The sequence below is a fragment of the Nomascus leucogenys genome, chromosome 3 (assembly GCF_006542625.1).
Source record: "Nomascus leucogenys isolate Asia chromosome 3, Asia_NLE_v1, whole genome shotgun sequence".
In the NCBI taxonomy this organism is placed as follows: domain Eukaryota; kingdom Metazoa; phylum Chordata; class Mammalia; order Primates; family Hylobatidae; genus Nomascus; species Nomascus leucogenys.
In genome coordinates, this window is record NC_044383.1 from 14,823,924 (window position 1) to 14,847,207 (window position 23,284).

General features: G+C 39.9%; 1 protein-coding gene across 1 annotated transcript in view; it reads left to right on the forward strand.

The window, feature by feature from the left end:
- Positions 1-23,284, forward strand: part of CACUL1 (CDK2 associated cullin domain 1) — a 75,549-nt gene that overhangs the window by 20,933 nt on the left and 31,332 nt on the right. Inside the window, exons 2-3 of the mRNA XM_030806443.1 lie at positions 2,826-2,952; positions 3,834-3,936. Of these exons, the coding sequence (XP_030662303.1) occupies positions 2,826-2,952; positions 3,834-3,936 (230 nt within the window). The remainder of the gene's footprint in view (positions 1-2,825; positions 2,953-3,833; positions 3,937-23,284) is intronic.

A 23,284-nucleotide genomic window follows, 5' to 3' on the forward strand; every position in this document is an offset into this window, starting at 1 on the left:
TGCCTTTTTCAATTTGGTTTTTAAGTCTCTTTTCAAAGATGCCTAAAAGCATCAGCAGTCACTGTTTCTGTAGTGAGTCCCCGTTCTGTACTTAGAACTGCAGGACTTACGTTTTGGTTTCTTTTTTCCCTTCTTCATATCTTTGACTTGGTGATTTGCTGAAGTGCGAAGCCTGTGCTTGAGAAGTAGGAGTGCTTCCAGCTGGAGCCATAGCATGTGGTTTATTGAACTAAGCATTTTAGGAGCCCAGAAGATAGGTATGTTAATTACTGGCGTTACTACTTGCAGTTTTCTTTTTGAGCGTGTTATCTAACCTTCAACTCTCAACTTTTGGTGTAGAGAGGTATTTCATGTGGTTTAGGTGGTACACTGGTAAGGGATTCTATAACTCAGAATCACATAGTGAGAATTTAATTTCTTTTTCAAAGGTCATATACACTTTTCAGTATCAAGTGCAAGAGGGTGACCCTGGGAAGCAGCTCTAGGGGGATTGGGGAAGTGAGGCAGGGAAGGTAATAAGGAAGCCAGTAAGGTAAAGTCACCACTGTAGGCAGCTGGAGCTTAGTACCAGTGGGGAGCTCTGGGAGTCAGTATATCACAGGGGCCTTAGAGTCATCTCACCCAAAAGGAGAGGGAGCTACTGGTGGTAATGACACTGAATCCTCAGTAGTCATTGGGTGAAGGCTGCTCTGGGGTTGTTAATTCTCCCACAATTTCTTACCTGCTTCTCCTGCAAGCAGAGCAAGCTCTGACAGCTGGACAGAACACAGAGAAGTAGTCGTAGGGTATGGATGGGGTAAATGGGTGGGGCACCAACAGTATCTGCTATGCCCACTGGACAGCTAAGCTTTTCGTGCAGTCTTCCTCATTTTAGTAAACGACAACCCCATCCTTCGGTGCTGAAGCCAAAAACTTTGGAGCCACTCTTGACCTTTCTTTCACATCTCACATCTAATCTATCAGCAAATCTTGTTGACTCTATTTTTAAAATATCTTCAAAATCTGACCTCTCCTTATTGTCCTCAGTGCCACCATCTGGCTCAACCCCATATCAGCTCACAGCCTCCAAACTTAGTTTACTCTCAGCACAGCTGCTGGAGGGATCCATATAAAACCTAAGCCAGATCATGTCACTCCTCTGCTCAAAACCCTCCAGAGAGGCCTCTCTACCTTAGAGTCAAAGTCTTTACAACGGCCCATAAGGACCTACATGGTCTGGCCTCTTCCTACTGTTATGTTTGCACACGTGCATGTACAGTTCTTTTTGTCTTTAGCTTTACATTAGTCAAAACACTGCTTTATTCCCCATTCCCTTCAGTGTGGGTTATGTGATTGATTTGTAATTAGGTCCATTTGTTGTGTTTTGCATTCCATCTTTACCACTACAGCCTTGTTGATTTTTTTAAATTTACATAGTAATTTGATATACAGTTCTTTTGGTTTTGACAAATGCGTGAAGTGGTGTATCCCCCACCACAGTTTCATGCAAAACAGTTAATTGCCATAAAAATTCCTCCATGCTACTGCTTTATAGATAATCCTTCTCCCCAACTTCCAGCCCCTGTCGACCACTGATCTGTTTTCCTCCCTATAGTTTTGCCTTTATTAGTATCATGTAAATGGGACTCTTAGAGTATGTTGCCCTTTGGGTCTGGCTTCTTTCACTTAGCAAAATGCATTTAAGATTATGCCATGTTTTGTGAACATTCATCAGTAGTTCATTCCTCAGATGTCCTGTAAAATAAAATTAAAATAACAGAAGTGAATTGATTTAAAGAAAGTATTGAACAAAAATGATATAGATGATACATAGAAAAAAATCTTGAACCTGGATGACTAAGGAGTGGAAATCGATAATGTGATTAAAAGATGCTGGGAAGGCTTTGCTTTACCTGGTATCTCTTACAGTAATGAGCCTTGAGTTCTTGAGGAAGTCACTTAACCACTCTACTTCCTAGTCTGGTAAAATAAACAGTGAAATACCTGGTCTTGTTGTTGTTACTCCTGAGGTAACTGTGGTTCATGAGACAGAATATAGGTAGGTTCTTCTGGTAGCTCTTTTTTTAATATTAACATTTCAGTGCCGTGAAGCAACTGTTACCTGGATTTCAAAGCTGTTAGGATCCACTGTACAAATGCTTTGTGGAAACCTGTAGTGTGGGAGTAAGAGCCCGTCTGTAGGAATGAAGTAAGCCTCAGTGCAGGGTGCCAGTTCACTGACTTCTTTTCTGTTGGGCTTATCCAGTTTAAGATAGTAGCAGCCTGAGTTGGAGCAGTAGTAATGATGAAGAGGTGCTGGTGGTATTGTAAATCTCGGCAAGTTTTACAGCAACCTCTTTGTGATTGCAGCATTTGGACCTGAATCCTCATAGTCCTGTCCTTAGGTACATTTCCTCAAGGATGTCTACAAAGATTGATTGTTGGTGTTGACGATTTCTCCAAATTTTCCTGTGGTTCATTGATAGGCCATTTTGTCACATAATTGGCAGTGTGTATTTGAGGGTCAGAGCATGTCTGAGACTGCTCCACTGATGATGGAAGCTTACAGGAAACCCAGAAGGAAACCAGTGATGATTGCTTGTTGGGTTGTTATTTTTAAAGGTGGACAGGTTCATACTAACTCCTCTTAAACTCATGATGAATGGCTGCTTAACATTCTTGACTGGGTTGCCTTTTTTGTTTTTAATTGGAATAGGATAGTTAGGTGATAGAGTGTCAGTGTAAAATCAGAAGAGTGAGAGGAATTTGAGAGTGCAAAATGGCTGTGATTTGTGTTTGCTCCACATGTGGCACGTAGTAATATTTATTTTACTTTTTACTTTTAGTAATGAATGTTATAACTATTGAAGATTATAAGAGCACATACTGGCCAAAATTGGATGGTGCCATAGATCAACTTTTAACTCAGAGTCCTGGTGACTATATCCCCATATCCTATGAACAGATATACAGGTAAGTTAAGATTTAATTTGCTTGGGTTTGAAAGGGTATACTGAAGTTCAAGGCGCTTGAATTATGCCTCACGCAAACATGTAGAGTGCATAAGATGAGGCTCTGTAAGTGTTTTATGTATTCCACACTTACGGATTGGAGGGTTTGGTTTATACATTTTGATTCAAAAGTGGTTTTCAAATCATGACAGAGTAAGCCTGCCACCTCCACCATACATAATGCAGACACTGTGGAAGTCAGCAATAAAAGCAAGAATGAAGTATCTGGTGTAAAAATCATATTTGTAGTCTCAGAGGGAGACCTTAATCTGTTGGTGTTTATTGACACACAATTCTAACTCTCTTCGGTTATTTTGTTTCTCAGCTCCTGTTAATGGAAGCAGCAAATTAGGAAGTGGGGTGGGATATGAGATCAGCACAGTGAAAGGAGGAAGTGACAAGTATGTTGTTCCACACAGCTGATGTACAAAGAGGTTGTATTGCAAACACTTCTGTGAGTTAGAAACCTCTCTCTACTGATTATCAATCACTCTCTCTTCCTTATTTTGACATTCATTTAAAAAGAGAGAGAGAGAGAACCTGGTTTATAAATAGTTATCATATTCAGACCTTAGATTCTCACCTACTATTAGATTATCTAGTACTGATTAAATGTGTAGTACACTACTTAGAAGAGCATATTTACAGCAGATAGTACTATCTTTTCCATCTGAACACCGATGGGGGAGGATTAATTTTTTATTGAAAAGTTGTGATTGGTTACTTTTTGAAGGTATGAATTATTGGATCAGTGGATATATATCAAAAGTGTGCTTTAACCTTGGACTGAGTTAAATGCTTTATGATTAACTTGGTTTGTGGGGGTTTTTGTTTGTTTTACAGTTGTGTGTATAAATGTGTATGCCAGCAGCACTCGGAACAGATGTATAGTGATCTGATTAAAAAGATAACTAATCACTTAGAGAGAGTCTCGAAGGAGCTGCAGGTAAAGAACTGATTGTATTGATTTTTGCTTCCTTGGGTTTTCCTGACTGGTTGCAGTTAGCTTTTCTAATACACATTTGGAAGCTTGTTAATTTGATTATAATATAAATTTATAAATGTTTTCTAGATGAATGTTGATAAAATCACATAATTTTTGGAATAGATTATTAATTTGGCAATTTGGTATAAATTGTGGAAATTTTTGGATTAAATATATTTCAGACCTTAGCTGATTCCATTGATTACCACGTCAACATTTCTTTTATTTAAAACCTTATTTTTTTCTGTCAGTGTCAATATTTGGTAACTTTTATGATACAAAAATATGTGTATATTTTAACTTGTTTTGGAACTCGCATTATCATCTTTGAAGAGTGGTTTGTCTACTAATTTATAATACCTTTCAATATAAACAACTGAAGTAAACACTTTATTGATAAACCTCCTGTAAATAGGCATCATCTCAGCTCTAAAGTCTGGGGCAGGTTGCAGAAAAACTCCTGTTTAAGGGAGCACTTAGCTTGATCCTCCCCCTGCCCACTTCAGTAAACCTTCAGTGCTTGAAGATCAGGTATTATTAAGTTGGTGCAAAAGTAATTGTGGTTTTTGCCATTGAAAATAACGACAGAAACCGCCGTTACTTTTGCACCAACCAAATAATCTTTATACCAGGGCTTGATCCCACTTTGCTTTTGGTATAAAAGTAGAACAATGTCTAGAAAAATCACTCAGCAATCCCAGCACTTTGAGAGGCCGTGACAGGTGGACCATGAAGTCAGGAGATCGAGACCATCCTGCCCAATATGGTGAAACCCCGTCTCTACTAAAATACAAAAAAATTAGCCGGGCGTGGTTGCACACTCCTGTAGTCCCAGCTACTCAGGAGACTGAGGCAGGGAAATCGCTTGAACCCGGGAGGCAGAGGTTGCAGTTAGCCGAGATTGCGCTGCTGCACTCCAGCCTGGTGACAGAGCGAGACTCTGTCTCAAAAAAAAAAAAAAAAAAAAAAGTCACTCAGCAATAGATTACCAGGGTCAATACCACAATTAGGAAGCACCTCAGCAGTTTTGAAATAACCACAGTTTATAGCACATGCTGGGGTGTGCTTTGGGCTTGGATATTGTTCTTCACAACTTGTGGTCTGAGATAGCTTAGTTTTGTTTTGTCTTTTTTTTCCCCAAACAGTTATTGTACTAAGTAGCATTTTGTTTTCTTTTTCAAATGATAGAGCTGTGTTTTGTCATAATCAAATACATACTTTTCTTGTTAGTATAAATTTCTTTCTTCATCTTTTTGCCGCTAACTATAAAATCTTTATTCATTCAACACATATATTTAGTGCTTAGGCATTGTGTATAAATTGTTGATGAAACCCTAGATCTATGCTTTATAGCTTTTGAGTGATTTGCTTTCTAATTCTTCATTCCACCATCTACCTGAATTCCTACCTGAATCCAGTTTATGGACTTTGGGTCTCACTGTGGACTCTGTCACACACTTCTGTTCATTTGCCAGTACCCTAGTCAGGTTCATCATCACTTCTCAACTGTTTTACTGAAATGCTTATCTCAACTGCCTTACTTTATTGATATACCTTAATTTAACCAGTTTTTGATTGATGAATATTTAGGTTACTTCCAGTCTTTGGCTATTACTAACAGTGCTGAAGTGAATAGTCAGTCTTGTAAGTAATGTCGTTTACTAAGTCCATATTGTGGTTTACAGAAGTTGTATCAAGTTGCATTCCCATCAGTTCTGTGTATGTCACAGTGTCTGTTTTCCTTCATCCTACTAATACAGCCTATTATGAAACCAAATAATTTTTAGTTTTATATTAATATAGTAATGATTCTTATTAATGATTTAAACTTAAATCAGAGTGATATTTCTTTTGATGTTAGTGTTTTTTGTTTTTTTTTTTTTAATTTTTTTGAGATGGGGGTCTCGCTCTGTCTCCCAGGCTGGAGTGCAGTGGTACAATCATGGCTTACTGCAGCTTTGACCTCCCTGGGCTCAGGTGATCCTCCCACCCCAGCCTCCCCAGTTGCTGGCACTACAGGTGCATGCCACCATGCCTGGCAAATTTTTTATGTTTTTTGCTTTAGAGATGGGGTTTTGCCATGTTGCTCATGCTGGTCTCAAACTCCTGGACTCAAGCGATCTGCCAGCCTCGGCCTCCCAAAGTGCTAGGATTACAGGTGTGAACCACTGTGCCCAGCCTGATGTTAGTATTTTTAAAAGGGGTGATATATGATATAAAACCAGGGAATTTAGTTTGTTTTTAGAATCAATACATGTCCCAGTTTGAGTTCAGCAATATGGTCTTATGAAAAGTCTAGCTTCAAAATGATTCCTTTTATAAGATTGTAAAGATTGTAACCATTATTAAATAGCAGCGGGGAGTGGTTTAAAACATGGGGATCCAGGGCTCTGTTTCAGCTCTGTCACTCAGCATTTGTGTGTTTGCCTCTTTATTAAACATGCTAATATATATTGTCTTTTAAATTTTCTTGACATTAAAATGAAGTAGATTTACTAAAATATCTCGTTGCTTCACACTAGGGTGTAAGGTATTTTCTCAACATTAAAAGGAAGTAGATTTACTAAAATATCTGTAGTTCTTTACACTAAGGTGTAAGGTATTTTTTCTTCTGCTTCCTGCCTGGCAAATGCTTCTTCATTCTTTTCTTAGGCTTAAACTCATTTGTGTCCATCTGTGTAACGCCTTCCTGGAACTCCTGCACTCCTCTCAAAACAGAAGAGACTATTGGCATTTCTTCTGTGGATCCATAGCATCTCAGCAATAAGAACTCTGTTAGGGCAGTGATTGTGTTACTGTTTCTACTTCCCTGTCTGACTACTTCACAGGCCCTCCCTTGAGGGGGAGGGACTCTATCGTGTTTGTCTTTTTATCCTTAGTGTCTGCCACAATTACAACTCAGCAAATGTGTTTTGGCTGAATGCTGAGTAACTAAATATGACCTGTACTAATGGAAAGAGTAGCATAATTAGCTTCAGATGACCACTACTCCTGTGCTCTCTAGATTTGTAGGCATTTTATTTATTTGTTCAGTGTGATGTGTGTGGCCTGATGTAATCTTTATTTTATAGAGACCTTAAGGCAGTTTTCGTGGGGACAGATCAAGAGACGATGCCAGGCTTTATGAGCCAGAAACATTTTATTTGGATGGAGTATTTTGTTTGCAGCTCTGGTTTTCATAATGAAATATTGTTGTTATGAGCCAAAATAAGAGCGTGGGAGGAGTTGCGTTTGACAGATAATCAGAAATTTAGTGCTGGAGTTGATAAATCAATGATTTGGACCTACAGGGCGTCAGCCTCAGTCAAGGGCATCTTAAAATAGCTGTGGGTTTGTATAGTTTATATGTCAGAGGGACTTGTTTATTTTTATCCCAAGGCATATCCTCTTGGGGAGATTGAAGAGTATATAAAATAATGTTCCCATATTCTCTAGTTATTTTTGGTGTTGACTTAAAAACTAGAGAACATGGTTTTTAGAGATTTTAGAATAATTTGTTGAATGTAAATATTTTTTACATGACAGCATAATCTAACTTACTGCCTCTTTTTTTTTTTTTTTTTTTTTTTTTGAAACACATTTCTTTCATTTTGGAAATAATGACTTTTCTACTTCAGGCACTTTAAAGTTTTTTTTGTTGTGTTGTTAAACTAACAAAACAAATAGCTAAATCCCCTTAGTGTTCTCCTTACTATTATATTTCACTGCATGTATATCTATACATTTTAACTTACTGCTGGATTGTTCAAAATTGTGACAGTATGTTTTGCCTTAATATTTTTAAACCAGTCTCTTCTCTCGTCCTTATTAACTCCCCTCTTCTTATTTATTTATGAGACAGTGTCTCAGTCTGTTACCTAGACTGGAGTGCAGTGGTGTGATCCTGGCTCACTGCAGCCTTGACCTCCTGGGCTCAAATGATCCTCCGGCCTCAGCACCCCCGAGTAGCTGGGACTACAGGTGTGCACCACCATGTCTAGCTAATGTTTATATTTCTTGTAGAGGTGGGGTTTTACCATGTTGCCCAGGCTGGTGTTGAACTTCTGGACTCAAGTGATCTTCCTACCTTGGCCTCCCAAAGTGCTGGTATTACAGACATGGGACACCACTCCCGGCTATTCCTTCTTTAAATGTAATAATGAAATTCTATTTATTTTTATTTTTCTGTATCTCCAGAGCCTCAAAATATACATTTCCAATTCTGATATTTTCCTCTACCAATGAATGGAAATAGATGACTGTAGAGAGTAAATTGGTTTACCAATTCAGTAAATAATATCCTGAATAGTTTTGGAAAATTCTATGGAAACATTTAGAAATTACCATATTTTTTTGTGAGAGACCAGGACCCTCAGATTAGGACCTACACTTGCCTGTTGGATTTGAATTTCATCTTACAGATACTTCATGCTGAGGTCTAAATCTAAATTCCTCTTCATTCAAATTAGTTTCTTTCTGAGGCTTGGTATTTCATATTCCTCTTAGCTTTTTCTCTCATATTTCTGGGTGCTAGTTAAGGTGGGTGGAATACTATAATATCTCTTGCTCTGTCCTCTTTGATTCCCATTGTTGTCTTCCTCCTCCATGTCATCATTGGCTCATGCCTGCAGTAGTGGAGTATTCTTTTAATTGGTTTGTCTTCCTGCAGTCTCTTCTTTTGGCTGAACAACCTAAAAACCCTAATTTGATGGACATACTTTCTTGTTCAAAAATCTAAAATACTATTTACTGCTTTCTTCAATTAATCACAGTTGATTTTTTGGTCAGTGTAAAAGAAAACTGAGTGGTTTTATTGGTTGCAGGGGTTCCTATTGGGAACCCTAATGTATCCTATTTAAGTATGACTCTGTTGGGTCCGGTAGTGGACATATAATTGATAAGACTAGATAGTGTGGACCACCCCCGCTGCTGAGAGCAATTACAAAAATTAGACCACAGAACTAACAAAGTGAATTATAGGGCCAGGATCTAAGAGAAGAAGGAAACTCAGATAGAGGAACCTAACATTTGAGCCATTTATCTACCGGGGTCACCTATTTATTCTGGAAAAGGAGGCTAATGAGCTGAGAAATTTAATAGAGCTTTGACACACTTGTGGGGGTTGGGTAATAAATTGGAGTATAGGGCCCATTAAACCTGAAGTACCACATCCCAGGACTAGCAAGAATAAAAAAATAAAGACTAGCCTTCTCAGTTGCTAAAGCCCGATTCCTGATTGGAGTAAGATGGTCTTGATTTGGCCGGGTGCAGTGGCTCATGCCTGTAATCCCAACACTTTGGGAGGCCGAGGAGGGTGGATCACAAGGTCAGGAGTTCAAGACCAGCCTGGCCAAGATGGTGAAACCCTGTCTGTACTAAAAATACAAAAATTTAGCTGGGTGTGGTGGTGGGCGCCTATAATCCCAGCTGCTCAGGAGGCTGAGACAGAGAATTGCTTGAACCCGGGAGGTGGAAGTTGCAGTGGTGCCACTGCACTCCAGCCTGGGCGACAGAGCGAGATTCCGTCTCCCAAAAAGAAAAAAAAGGTGGTCTTGATTTGCTAGAGCCTCGATTAAGCTTACTAGTAGCAAAAGTAAATTCTGGAGAGATACCATTATCCTAGGCATCAGATTGTTTCCATAGTTTTTCATAAGCAGTATCTGGCACTTAATCAGAAATAACTAGTCATAGTAGGAAATGAGGCATCAAACCAGGCGAAATTGTGAAGTACATTTTTAGGCAAGAATTGGGAGAATTCATCACCAGTAGTTTCTTAAACAAATAAAAGTGTTTTTCAGATAGAAAGAAAATGTTCCCAGATGAAAACTTGAAGATTCACATAGGAATGAAGAAGGGAAAAGATAAATATGCACGTGTGGATCAATATAAATGATATAAATGATAATGTCTTCTAGGGTATAAGAATATATATATATAATATATATAATCAAAACTCCTGACAATAATGTGTAAGGTTAAAGGGGGGAGTGAAGGTTTGAAATGTTCTGAAGCCCTTGCATTGTCCAGGAAATGGTAAAGCACTACTTTATTTTAGACTGTGATGTGATAAGGATACAGTCTGTAGTAAAAAAACATAGTTAACAAGACATAGAGGGGGAAAAAATGAATAATTTTAAAATAAAGAAATCAAGAAAGGATTTTTTAAAAGTACAGAACAGATGAGATAAATAGAAAAATAGTAGGATAGTAAACTTCAACCTGTCTATTATTATATGAAATGTTAAAGACTTAAGTGCTACATCAGAAAAAGACAATTTCAGACTGGTACTGTTCCTTGTGGAGCAGGGCTACCCCATGGGCAGTGTGTCTAGAGTAGCAGCTCAGAGGCAGTTCTGCACTCATACCTACTTTTAATTATATGCAAATTAAGGGCAGTATGCAGAAATTTCTAGAACGAGGGGGAGGGTGGTAACTTCTGGGTTGTTGGGTTGTTGCCATGGAAAGGGGCAGTAACTTCTGGGTGTTGCCATGGCAGTGGTCAACTGACATGGCACACTGGTGGGCATGTCTTATGGGGAGGTGCTTCTGCCCTGACCTGTTTTTAGCTAGTCCTCCATTTGGTCCTGATGTCCAAGCCCCACCTTTAGAGTAGATTTCTTCCTCCTATTATTAAGTTGAGAACTTTCACCTTTTCATTTAAAGGAAGCATTTACGGCTTCTCTTTGGCATATCTGAATTGCCAACATCATTTTTCTTGCTCTTTGGAGCCATTATTAAGTAAAGTAAGGGTTGTTTGAACATGTGCTGTGATAATCGTGACAGTTGAACCGATAACCGAGATGGCTAAGTGACTGACAGATGGATAGTGTCAACAGTGTACATATGCTGGACAAAGTGCTGATAGATATTTCAGGTGGGATGGAGCTGGATGGTGTTAAGATTTCATCACGTTACTCAGAAGGGCATGCAGTTTAAAACTTAAGAATTGTGGCTGGGCGCGGTGGCTCACGCCTGTAATCCCAGCACTTTGGGAGGCTGAGGCGGGCAGATCACCTGAGGTCGGGAGATCTAGACCAGCCTGACCAACATGGAGAAACCCCATCTCTACTAAAAAAAAAAAATACAAAATTAGCCGGGCATGGTGGCACATGCCTGTAGTCCCAGCTACTTAGGAGGCTGAGGCAGGAGAATTGCTTGAACCTGGGAGGCGGAGGTTGCAGTGAGCCGAGATCGCACCATTGCACTCTAGCCTGGGTGACAAGAGCGAAACTCCGTCTCAAGAAAAAAAAAAAGAAAGTTGGTTTCTGGAGTTTTCTGTTTAATATTTTCAGACTGTGGTTGACTGGGTAACTTAAATCTCAGAAAGGGAAACTGGATAAGGTGGGGGACTACTATAATGGATAGATGGATATAAAATCTTTTAAAACTGTCTTAAATGACACTTCCTCATTTCATTGTTTCTATGTGTATTTCTGAATCCAGAATCCATTGAAACAATTGTGAGGCATTTTCTCCCCAGGTAATGTTGATACATTTATAGTATATGCTAATGTGTTATCTAAAAGAGAGTATATTTTCACCAAATAAAAATACTCTGACGTTTTGATATAGTAGTTTTATAGTCAGTGACCCATTAACAGTTCTTTTGTCAGTGCTTTGGAACTCACACTGTACGTTAGCCCCAGTAAACAGTGTTGACACAGAGATTTGGTTCCTAGGCCAGGACAGTAACATTCAAGTGGGAGGATTAGCGCCGGTATTGCTAACCTGCATTCAGGGTCCTGTTGAGGAGAGACCACAGAGACGAAGGTGCTGGGAAATGTTGCAATTTTTATCTCAAATAAGGCAGAATTTACAGTAGTTTAAGTATTTAACTTTTAATTAAAAGGAAGTTAACTGATTACATTTAAACCATTTTAATAAAATTAGAGTAATGATGTCTAACTGTATCTTGGTTTTAAGCAAAATAAGTAAGTTGACTGTCAAATAAATTAATAATGGAAATTAATAGAAACTAAACCATAATCAGCCAACAGTACTTAACTTTGATTCACTATTTATAGACTCCAATTTGCATATAAAATCTTTACTGCCAGATTGCCAATAAACTGAGCTAGTCCCTTGGTGGTTAAAATCAGAGCAAGGATTGCGTTGCTATTTATTTTTTGTCCAGTGGGTGGCAGCATAACTCAACTGGTTATCTTGTGTATGGTCATTTGAAATTTTTTATGCGTTTTAAAGGTTTTAATTTCTAAATCTCTCGTACTACAAAGTGTATCCTAAGAAAACTTTCCTCCTCCAAATACTCGGTTTATTCCTTGCTAAAGTGAATAAGATTTTAGATATTGAGAAAATTGCTTGATGTCCTTTCTTCATAGGTTTCAAATAAAATAAATATCATTGCAACTGGTAAATAGCCCTTTACATGTGTGTTCTACTGAAAATGTTTCTAAGTTATGTGGAGATCTATTTTTTTCATCTCTACTAGAACTTAAAGCAGTTGTCATGGCAAACCCAAGAATTTGCCAGGGAGACACCCTAATCCTCGATCATTTAATAGGCTCTCATTCATACTATGATTCTAATAAGTTTACTGTCTTCCTTTGAAAGAAAGGATTTTGTTTGTGTTTTCATGTCCCTTCATAGGACTTAACATAATACTAGGCCCAAAAATAGAGATCCAGTAAAAAGTACTTGGTATAAGTTGATTACAAAAACATATGCTGGCTTTACCACTGACATTACCAGAGGCATGTATTTGTTCCAGGTAAAACATCATCCAGAACTTGGAAAATGAGCAGGAGAGTAAAATCACATAAATAGCTATTTGCATTTGTACAGAGTACATTTGCATGGTGTACAGAGTACAATTATGAATTGTATTCTTTTTAAGATATACTTTCTTTGAGACCAAACTGTGTAACTTAAGTTAGAAAAGATAAGGAAAAAGGTTTCCTTTCCAAAATAATAGCAAATAGGTGTAAGTAGTGTAAGTAAGTTAGTGTTTGCTAAGTGTTACATAGAGATAAAGTATGTGGGGAAGTGAGAAGTCAGCGTAGCCTATCTGGCTTCTTTGGATATTTCTCCATTTAGTAATCCTTGAACCTTTTATAGCTGCTCAGTGGCACCTAGCTAGTTACTTTAAAAGCTAGTATTAGATTACAGATTATTTCATATAGATAAGCTAAATGAACCCAGGAACACAGAAGCCAGATTTAATTCAGTTTATTAAGTCCAAATAGTATTTGGAAAATGAAGTCTTATTTTAGAAATAAATCAAGAAAATAATTTCATATAATAGTAGCTTAAGAGGTAAAAGATCTAAGTGAAAAGAGAAATATCTTCTATCTTAGACTCAATTGACTTTGTTGTAGTTTTCAGTTGAAAACCATGCTTACAGTTTCTATGAGAAGTGTCTAATATGTATGTTACAGCTCTTAAATAGCTCCTGAAGATCAGTTACCTTCTATGTCACTATTTTTTGGATTTTATTCTAATACGGAAATAATATCTGGACAGCAAGAATGAGAATGGAATGTCAGATGTATTTGTCTATTTGGAAAGAAATTCCTTTTTTTTTTTTTTTTTTTGGAGACAGAGTTTAGCTCTTGTTGCCCAGGCTGGAGTGCAATGGCACCATCTCGGCTCACCGCAACCTCTGCCTCCCGGATTCAAGCGATTCTCCTGCCTTGGCCTCCTGAGTAGGTGGGATTACAGGCATGTGCCACCACACCCGGCTAATTTTATGTTTTTAGTAGAGACGGGATTTCTCCATGTTAGTCAGGCTGGTCTTGAACTCCTGACCTCAGGTGACTTGCCCATCTTGGCTTACCAAAGTGCTGGGATTAGAGGTGTGAGCCACCACGCCCGGCCAAGAATTCCATTTTTATGAAGCATCTTTGTCAGCTTCCAGTGCGTAATGGGTGTGCTTCTAGATCCTTGACACATTTGTCCGTGGCAGTATGGTATTGCTCCGGAACGTCATGGAATAAGCTAGACCAAAAGCATATTACCTATTAGTAGTTTTCGCTATAGTTAGTCATCTAAAGGCAAGATTTTTAGAAAAAGAAATTCCCAATTTGATTGAGAAAATAGTATTAAGGATCCTTGAGATGGCATCCAGGTGCATTTGTATGGGATGCAAAAATGCCAAAGTTGTACTTATTATAGGAATAAATGTTAAAGGACTTGGAATAAACTATTTGAGAATTTTTAACATTTCCATTTGACTCTTTTAAAAGTACTTTCCATTGTTCTGCTGAAATTCTCCCATCTTTTTGTGCATGTTATCTGCCTTTTCTACTAGGTCATTGCATATATTAATCATAGTTATTTTAAAGTGTCTGTGATAGCTCCTTCATGTGGGACATCTCTGTGCATGTTGAATGTTTAATTCTTGACATAATTCTTGACAGTGGGCTGTGTTTTTGTTTTTTTGGTCTTAGTTTTTTATTGAATGTTGGACATTGCATATAAAAAGAACAGTTTAGCTTAAAAAGAACAGTTTCTGCTTAAAATGGGCATGCTGTGGCTGGGCGTGGTGGCTCATGCCTGTAATCCCAGCACTTTGGGAGGCCGTGGCAGGCGGATCATGAGGTCAGGAGATCAAGACCATCCTGGCTAACACGGTGAAACCCTGTCTCTACTAAAAATACAAAAAATTAGCCAGGCGTGGTGGCGGGCACCTTTAGTTCCAGGTACTTGGGAGGCTGAGGCAGGAGAATGGCGTGAACCCGGGAGGCGGAGCTTGCAGTGAGCCAAGATCGCGCCACTGCACTCCAGCCTGGGCGACAGAGCGAGACTCCGTCTCAAAAAAAATTTTAAATAAATAAAAGTAAATATCTTCATGGGCCGTGTGGTCTTTGTCTAGCTCCTGTGCTCAACTCTGCTGGTGCAGATGAAAGCAGCCACACAGATTACATAAAGAATGGGCATTGCTGTGTTCCAAAACAACTGTACTTAATAAAAACAGGGTGTAGACAAGATTTGGCCCACAGGTTCTAGTTTGTTGATCTCTGGTCTAGTGTGCAGGTGAGTTCCCTCCCCCACTCTCCCCTCCCCTGTCCTGCCCCGCACACACCCTGTGGCAACCAAATTTTACCTTGTATCTTTGGGGAACCTTGGGAGTAAGCAAGTTTCCTGTGCTTCCATCAGCAGCAGTATATTTTTGCTTCATAATAGTGTGGAAACCTGGGCATGAGTGGATTTTCTACCATCCTGAAAATGGTTGCTGACCTTTGCTTGTCAGGAGGGCTGGAGGATCACCTGCCTGTCTTCCAGTGGTAGACAGTTTTTGCCTAAGGTCAAAGAAGGGTCACCAGGGTGCAGGGTTTCTTACCCCTTCCCTTCAGCAAATGACTTTTGCTTTGAATCTGGGTAGGTTCTAGGGCACAGGCAGTTTTTGTTCATGTCTTTCATTGGCAGTTAATCACCACCTTTTTTGTCATGGAGGACCCCATGATGTGTTCATCTGCTTCTTTAGGTATTCCTGCTTCATCCTCAGGTCTTACTAAGCCCGGCACATCTCGCTATGGAGGATGGCCTCTCAGATTTCTTTCACTGCCCCCAGTCCTTCTCTTGATGACCCAGTGGAAACCCATGGAAAAGAGTTGGAGAGGAGGCGCTGGCACTGACTGCCCTTGTGTTGAAGCTCCCAGCGATTCTACACTGTTAATTCACACTTGGCCTTTAATGATTCATTACAGTTTCTGTTGTTTGCTTACCTGCCTTTATGACTACCATCACCAACAGAGAAATAGTTCATGTGTCCTTTATTTTCTTTAGAGTAGCTTATCACTCTGAAATTCTTCTCACCTAGTTGGACATTGCAAATGTAAGTTAAAGAAACCTTAGGTGTCTGATGAGCTAAAAAAAATTACGATATTTTGGTTAACCAGCTTTTTCTTACCATAAGAGTGAGAGTGATGTTCTTTCACAGCTTTCTGCATTCTAAGCTGAGGTGGAACTTGAGTTATAGTTTAATAACTTTATACTCCCTGAATTTGATACTAGTCAAGAAGCCATTAACTTTTAAGAGAAAAATTCACCTGTAGTTTAACAGTAATGTTAAAATGTTAGTGTATCATATTTTTACTGATTTCAGTGCAGTTTGCAGCTAAATTGTCCTGCAGTAAATGCCTGTGTTACATGGGTGATTAGTACTGTTTTCTCTTGAATCCTGCAGACTTCCTTCCTGTAGAGCTCTTCTCATTTCTTGGAAGAGGCTTAAGGTGTAGAGGTTCCTAAATGCTTAACAGGTGGGCCAGCTGTTTACAGACCTCCTGAAGTTCTCATTAAAAATACACACCTCTGGAAAGTTTCTGAATCAAGACTTTGGAGTGTGGCAAAGGAATCTGCATCATTACCAGTCCCTTCAGGTGATTCGGAGAGAAGCATTCTTTGAGGTCCATTGGTCTATGGAAATGTACCATTGTTCCTGAAGGTAGTCTCTCTCTTAAGCAGGGAGTGCAGTGTATCTTATGTTTAAGAATAAGACTGTGGGCTGGGCGTGGTGGCTCACGCCTTTAATCCCAGCACCTTGGGAGGCCGAGGCAGGTGGATCACGAAATCAGGAGATCGAGACCATCCTGGCTAACACGATGAAACCCTGTCTCTACTAAAAATACAAAAAGTTAGCCGGGTGTGGTGATGGGCGCCTGTAGCCCCAGGTACTCAGGAGGCTGAGGCAGGAGAATGGCGTGAACCCGGGAGGCGGAGCTTGCAGTGAGCCGAGATCGCGCCACTGCACTCCAGCCTGGGCGACAGAGTGAGACTCTGTTTCGAAAAAGAATAAGTTTGTGTTGTTGCTGATGCCACTCAACATATTTGCACAGCTAGAGTGCTAGTCTGAATTAGAAGTATCCATGCAGACCTGGATAACATAAACAGCAAAGCATAGCCTAAGTATCCAGTGACAAGGGACTGATGAAATAGACAATGATGTGTCCAAACAGTTGTTAAAATTAGGTTATAGAAAGAAATTTGACCTGGGAGAGATGGTGATGATCTGTAGCTGGGTGATAAAATCAGGTTACAAAATAAGCCATATTTGTTTAGAAACAGACACATGTACACAGGAAAAAAAAAAAAAAAAAGAACAAAGATACCAAAATGGTAACAATTTTCTACCAGTGTTGGTAGTGGTTATTTTTCTTTTTTTTTAGAGACGGAGTCTTGCTCTGTTGCCCAGGCTGGAGTGCAGTGGCGCGATCTTGGCTCACTGCAAGCTCCGCCTCCCAGGTTCGTGCCATTCTCCTGCCTCAGCCTCCCGAGTAGCTGGGACTACAGGCACCCTCCTCCACTCCTGGCTAATTTTTTGTATTTTTAGTAGAGACGGGGTTTCACCGTGTTAGCTAGGATGGTCTCGACCTCCTGACCTTGTGATCCGCCTGCCTCGGCCTCCCAAAGTGCTGGGATTACAGGTGTGAGCCACCGCGCCCGGCCGGTAGTAGTTATTTTTCTATAGTTGCATTTTAAATTTTTAAAAATTTCAATGAACATCTATTACTTCTACAAAGATACATGTTTTGTCATGTTTATTAGGTCCTTCTCTTCCATCCCTTCTTCCTGTCTACTTCATTCTAGCATGCAAAAGTCACTTACTTACTTGAAGACAACCAGAATGCTTTTGTGAAGATAAAAGCACATATTCTTAATTTTTTTCATGTTTCATTTTGGTTGGATGGGGACGAGGATGGGGGTATGTAGAGGAGGAGGGATATAAATATGAAATTGTAGAACTCATTTGTATTTTACATCTGCATTGTCCAGTTAGTCATGTGTAACTATTACAATTAAAATGAAGTAAATATTTGGTTCCTTAGTTTAATTAATCACATTCCAAGGCTCAATAGCCACACGTGGCCAGTGGTTACCATATTGGACAGTGCAGATATAGAACATTCCCATCATCACAGAAAGTTCCTTTGGGCAGTACTGACCCACATGATAGTATATTTAAGTCTGTTGACTAGTAAAATTATTTAAACAAATAATCCTCTTCTAAAATTATTAATATACATCAAATTAGAGTGACTGACCAACAAGCCTTCCTTGTTTAGCTTTGAAAATTAAAGATGACAAGCTTTCTTTCCCCTTCCCTTCTGTGAAGGTGTGGTATGTATATCAAATGTGTCTTTTCCTTTCTTGCTGTAAGGCATTTCTCACACTAGGACCATGTATGTATATGTATATATTTTTAGTGGTATTTCGCAGATTTGACTATTTAAACTGGACACTGAAATTATTTTTTATATAATTATGCATAAGACTATTATCTAGTTCTACCTTTTTTAATTTAAAAGTTGTTTTGAAATTATTGTCTATAGCATCTATATGAAGTTACTCAGTGCAACAATCTGGTAACAAAGGATTAGCACCAAGCTATCAATATGACATCTGATTAAATAAATAGTACATTCAAGCATCTTACAGAAATAGATATTCTTAAAGTGTGTGTGTTTAAGGAGGGTCCCCAAAAGCCTTTCAGAGGGGTCTATAAATAATGATGGATAGATGCTGGTGCCTTAGCATGAATCTTCATTTCCACATGCTTGCGGGGTGAGGAAGCCGTTTTCATTGAGAATGTCCTAGATGAAACAGAGAAAACTATTAATTTTATTAAATTGTGACTTTATACTTTAAAAAATATTTTATGTAAAGAAATGGGACACTGCATACCAGAGTACAATGGCAGTTTTGAGAAAAGGTGCTTATGTTACTGTATGAATTTTGAACTAACCCTGCTTTTCCGCATAGAACACTATTTTCACTTGAAAAAATGACTGACAAACTATGGTTAGACTTTGGTATTTGACAGACATTTTCTCAGAAATTAGTGAACTAAGATTGTCACTTCAAGGAAAATGACTGACAGTATCTGTTGCCAATAATGAAATTTGAGCTTTGAAGTGAAAATTAAAATTTTGGAAAATTTGTATCTACCACTGTGACCTTGATAGCTTCCCAATACTTAAAAAGATTTCTGATGAGATAGGTGTTGATACTGTCTCATCAGACATGTATTTTTTTTATATTGTCTAATGAAATCAACATTGGGAAGATCTGCATAACTCAGAGAATCAGTATTTTCCAAATGACCAATGTGTGATGTAATAAAATGTATATGGAAAAGATCCATTCAAAGTAGAAGATAGACCAGTGGTTTTTAATGGAATAGAGTACAGAAAATTCATTGATCGCTTCAGAAAATTACACTTCACAACTGATTTCATTGCAGAAGCAGATATGAGAATCCAGCTGTCTTCTATTAAGCTAGGCTCTAAAGAGACTTGCAAAAATGTAAAAACAGTGACACTCCTCTTACTAAATTTTGTTTTGGTAAATAGTTATTTTTCATAAAAATAAGATGGTGATGAGTTTGTTATTGTCATTTTAGAATGAATTAATATGTATTTTTAGAACCTAGTTTTAATTTTTATTATGGTAAATACTCATAGGTACAACCTGAATATAAACAAAAAGCTTTTTGGAATCTTGAGTTGTTTTTAGGACTGTAAAGGTTTCCAGAGACCAAAATGTTAGCGAGAACCACTGGAATAAAACTGACTACAAGATACGTTATTAGGGAAAGTGCAGATGTGTGTGATTATACTTTAGCATTTGTGTATAAAGAGCTATATATATATATATATATATATATATATATATATATATATAAATGGGACATTTATTTTCTAGTACAGACATGAAGTTCTTCTGGAAGGATATAAAGTATTGGTTGGTTCAGGGAGGAAGAAATGAAAGGAAAACTTACTCTAAAGCCATTTGAACTCATTTGAATTTTAAACCAGATGAATGCATTACTCATTATTTAAAAAATATTCTCACACAGCTATATTACAAAACTCAGGGAATCTAGATCTGTTAAGAAAAATTGGAGCAAGTTTGGAGTAATGGTGATGGCAGTGGCAGCCCATCTGGAGTGACTACTGCCATCATGCCGCTGTAGCAGGGAGGCGTCGTGGGTGGGGCTGCATGCCCCATGGAGCCGGCAGGAGCCTCTTCTGAGTTGGGATGGGAGCACACTGGGTGCTGCTGCAGCCACCCAATCCACAGCTGTGGACTCAGGCATCCCTGCATTCTTAGGGGCGCAGGAAGGACCCCCTGCCCTCGAAGGCTCAGAAGTGTCTGCTCCTACTGCCTGGCTTCTCCAGGCTATTGGCACCCACTCTGATCTTGGAGCAAAGTTGGGGGTGAGCCCAGGTGCTGTCGCAGCCTAGCCAGCTGTGCACACTCTCAGGGCAGTGCTAACACACCAACCCCCTGCTGCCTCAGCCCCCTCTGGACTTTGGGCACCGACAAGCACAGAAAGGAAGCCGAGGGCTGCTGAGGGCAGCTTGGCGCTGGCCTGCAGGCACCCCTTGGCACCTACAGCCTGGGCGCCATGAATGGCAGCAGGAGGCAGACAGGTTCCTGGGTGGAAGAGGGCGGGTCCCCAGTGAGGCCCCCAACTTCAAGCTAAGGAGGGCCTGAAGGCTGGGGGCCAGACTGCCAGTCCTACAGACTGGAGTGATAACTTGTGGTGCCTTTTCCCGGCTTGCCTGTGGCTGGCCATGGACCAATGGGCATGTACTTCCTCCCCTCTGGGCCCATAAAAGCCCTGGGCTTACCCAGAGCTGAACAGTTGTTGAGATGACCAGCTGCAGAGAGGAGCCACTCACTTTAGGGCCAGTTTTCTGCTGAGAGCTGTGCAAACAGTGGGACGACCAGCTGCAGAGAGGAGCTACCCTTTCTGCTAGGAGCTGAACACTCGTCCGGACACCCTGGCTGTGGAAAGGAGCTGCACTTTTCAGGTTTCCTCTGAGCTGTTCTGTTGCTCAATGAAGCTCCTCTTCGTCTTGCTCCTCCACTTTTCTGCGTACCTTTTCTTCTGGTCGCAGGACAAGAATTCAGGACCCACTGAATGGCGAGGCTAAAAGAGTTGTAACACAAACAGGGCTGAGACATGCCACTTGCTCGCCACATTGCGGGCGAAGAGAAGGAAAGAAGAGCTGTGGCCCTTCAGGAAGCCCCGACCTGGGAGCTCCCTGAGCCAGGGCTGTGACTCCCTCTTTGGGGCCCTTTGGTTCTTGGAGTTTCAAGCTTCCAGGCACCACCATAATTGCCAGTGCCATCTGTGGAAGCTGCTTGTGGTGTGCCTGGTCCGACCAGAGCCTCTCAGAGAGCTGGCACCTGTGCCAGCACCTGGAGCTGCCTGCCCTGCTGCAGCAGCCAGCATGTCTGACTGTGCGCAGTGGCGGGACCACATGCTCGCTCACACACCCCTTGCCATTCCACACTTGACTTGCCCTTGGCAGGTGTGGGACCCAGGCCAGTAGCGTGAGCCGAGCGCAGCCTGCCAGGTCGAGTGGGCAAAATGAGCCCAGTGGGCCTGAGCAAAACTCAGGTAAAGGCGCCACCGGCCACAGTGGTTTCTGGCCAGAAAAACAACACCCCAAAGATCCTGTAACAATGGTTATTATTTTTCTGGCAGTTTTTTTCTTGTTTTCTTTGGGGAAAAAGCAAAGCTTGCTTGTTTAGGGGTAAAAACTTGAATGTCCAAGCCAAATACCGTCATGTTGAAATAAGGTAAATCAAATAGGTAACAGTTTCCCCAATGGGGCCTAGAGTGTATTGAACTTAAATTTTAAGGAGAAACAATTTGATTAGGTTTTTTTTAAATGACATTTATTTCTAGGTTCTTAGGAAGGAGATTAGGTTTATTTTAGAAGACTGTTAAAATTTATAGTCCTGTCATTTAAAAGGTTTTGAATAAGGGCTACATGAAATGTACTTTTTTACTCTGTAGAAAAAGCTGTGTGCTGACATTTGATTCAGTACAGAAAGTACTTTTTAATACTCATAGTCTTTGAGACTGGGGGTTCTTGAACAAGGAATTCAATTTTATTTATTCTGTCTGCTGTAAATGTACTTTTTGATCAATGTTTATACTTTTAACTTTTGGATAAAGTGATCTTTTGTAAAAAGAGAACATTATTTTAATGCAACAGCTTTTAAGATTTTTTTTCACATAATACTTCTAAAATTTATTTCTTTGAATGCCGAAATAACATTTTTAGAGTTCTTCAAAGCAGTTTAGAGGAAGATGTTACATATGATTCTGTTCATTAGTTATAGTTAAAAGTTTGCGGCCGGGCTCATGCTTGTAATCCCAGCACTTTGGGAGGCCGAGGCGGGCAGATCATGAGGTCAGGAGATCGAGACCACGGTGAAACCCCGTCTCTACTAAAAAAATACAAAAAAATTAGCTGGGCGTGGTGGCGGGCGCCTGTAGTCCCAGCTACTCGGAGAGGCTGAGGCAGGAGAATGGCATGAACCCGGGAGGCAGAGCTTGCAGTGAGCCGAGATTGCGCCACTGCACTCCAGCCTGGGCGACACAGCGAGACTCCGTCTCAAAAAAAAAAAAAACAAAAAAAAAGTTTGCTTATAACATGGAACCATTTTCCTCAAGTTCTTTAGGTAACAAAGAATGCTTTTAAAAATGTCATCAGGCCAGGTGTGGTGGCTCACGGCTGTAATCCCAGCACTTCGGGATGCCGAAGTGGGTGGATCACTTGAGGTCAGGAGTTCGAGTCCAGCCTGGCCAACATGGTGAAACCCTGTCTCTCCTACAAATACAAAAATTAGCTGGGTGTGGTTGCCCACACCTGTGATCCCAGCTACTCAGGAGGCTGAGACAGAGCAATCCCTTGAACCTGGGATACGGAGGTTGCAGTGAGCCAAGATGATGCCATTGCACTCCAGCCTGGGTGACAGAGCAAGACTCCATCTCAAAAACAAAAATGTTGTTGGATTGTTTTTGAAGCATTAGACAAATGGATAGTTAATTCAGAAAGGAGTTTACTTACTAGTTGCATATACATGTGTAATACTTGACATTTTCAAAACACAATTTTCTTTGATTTCCTTCATATCTTAGAAGTACCACAGCTAGTATTTTTCCTATTTTGGATATATGGAGATTGAAATTTAGAGGGCAAAATGAATTTCTTAATGTCATACAGCCTTGTTAAGTAGGAATTTAGATTTAAATAATGCTAAATCAGATTTAGAGTCAAAGTTTAGATTTAAACAAGACCCTTTCCTTGCAAAACAATGCATTCTTTATCTACTATGTTCCAGGCACTGTGGTCAGCACCGGAGATACACAGATAAGACACAAATATTGCCCTCCAGGGGCTTGAAGTTAGTGGCAGAGACTACCCAGTGAGGGAAGTGAGTGCAGTGGGGCCCCACTCAAGGGCCATGTAATTCAGATATTTTTGAAGGAATGACTAGAAGTTAGCCAGCTTAGTGGGTGCAGAGAGAGATGGTCAGGTAGAAAGAACAGTCAGGGAGACCTTATGTC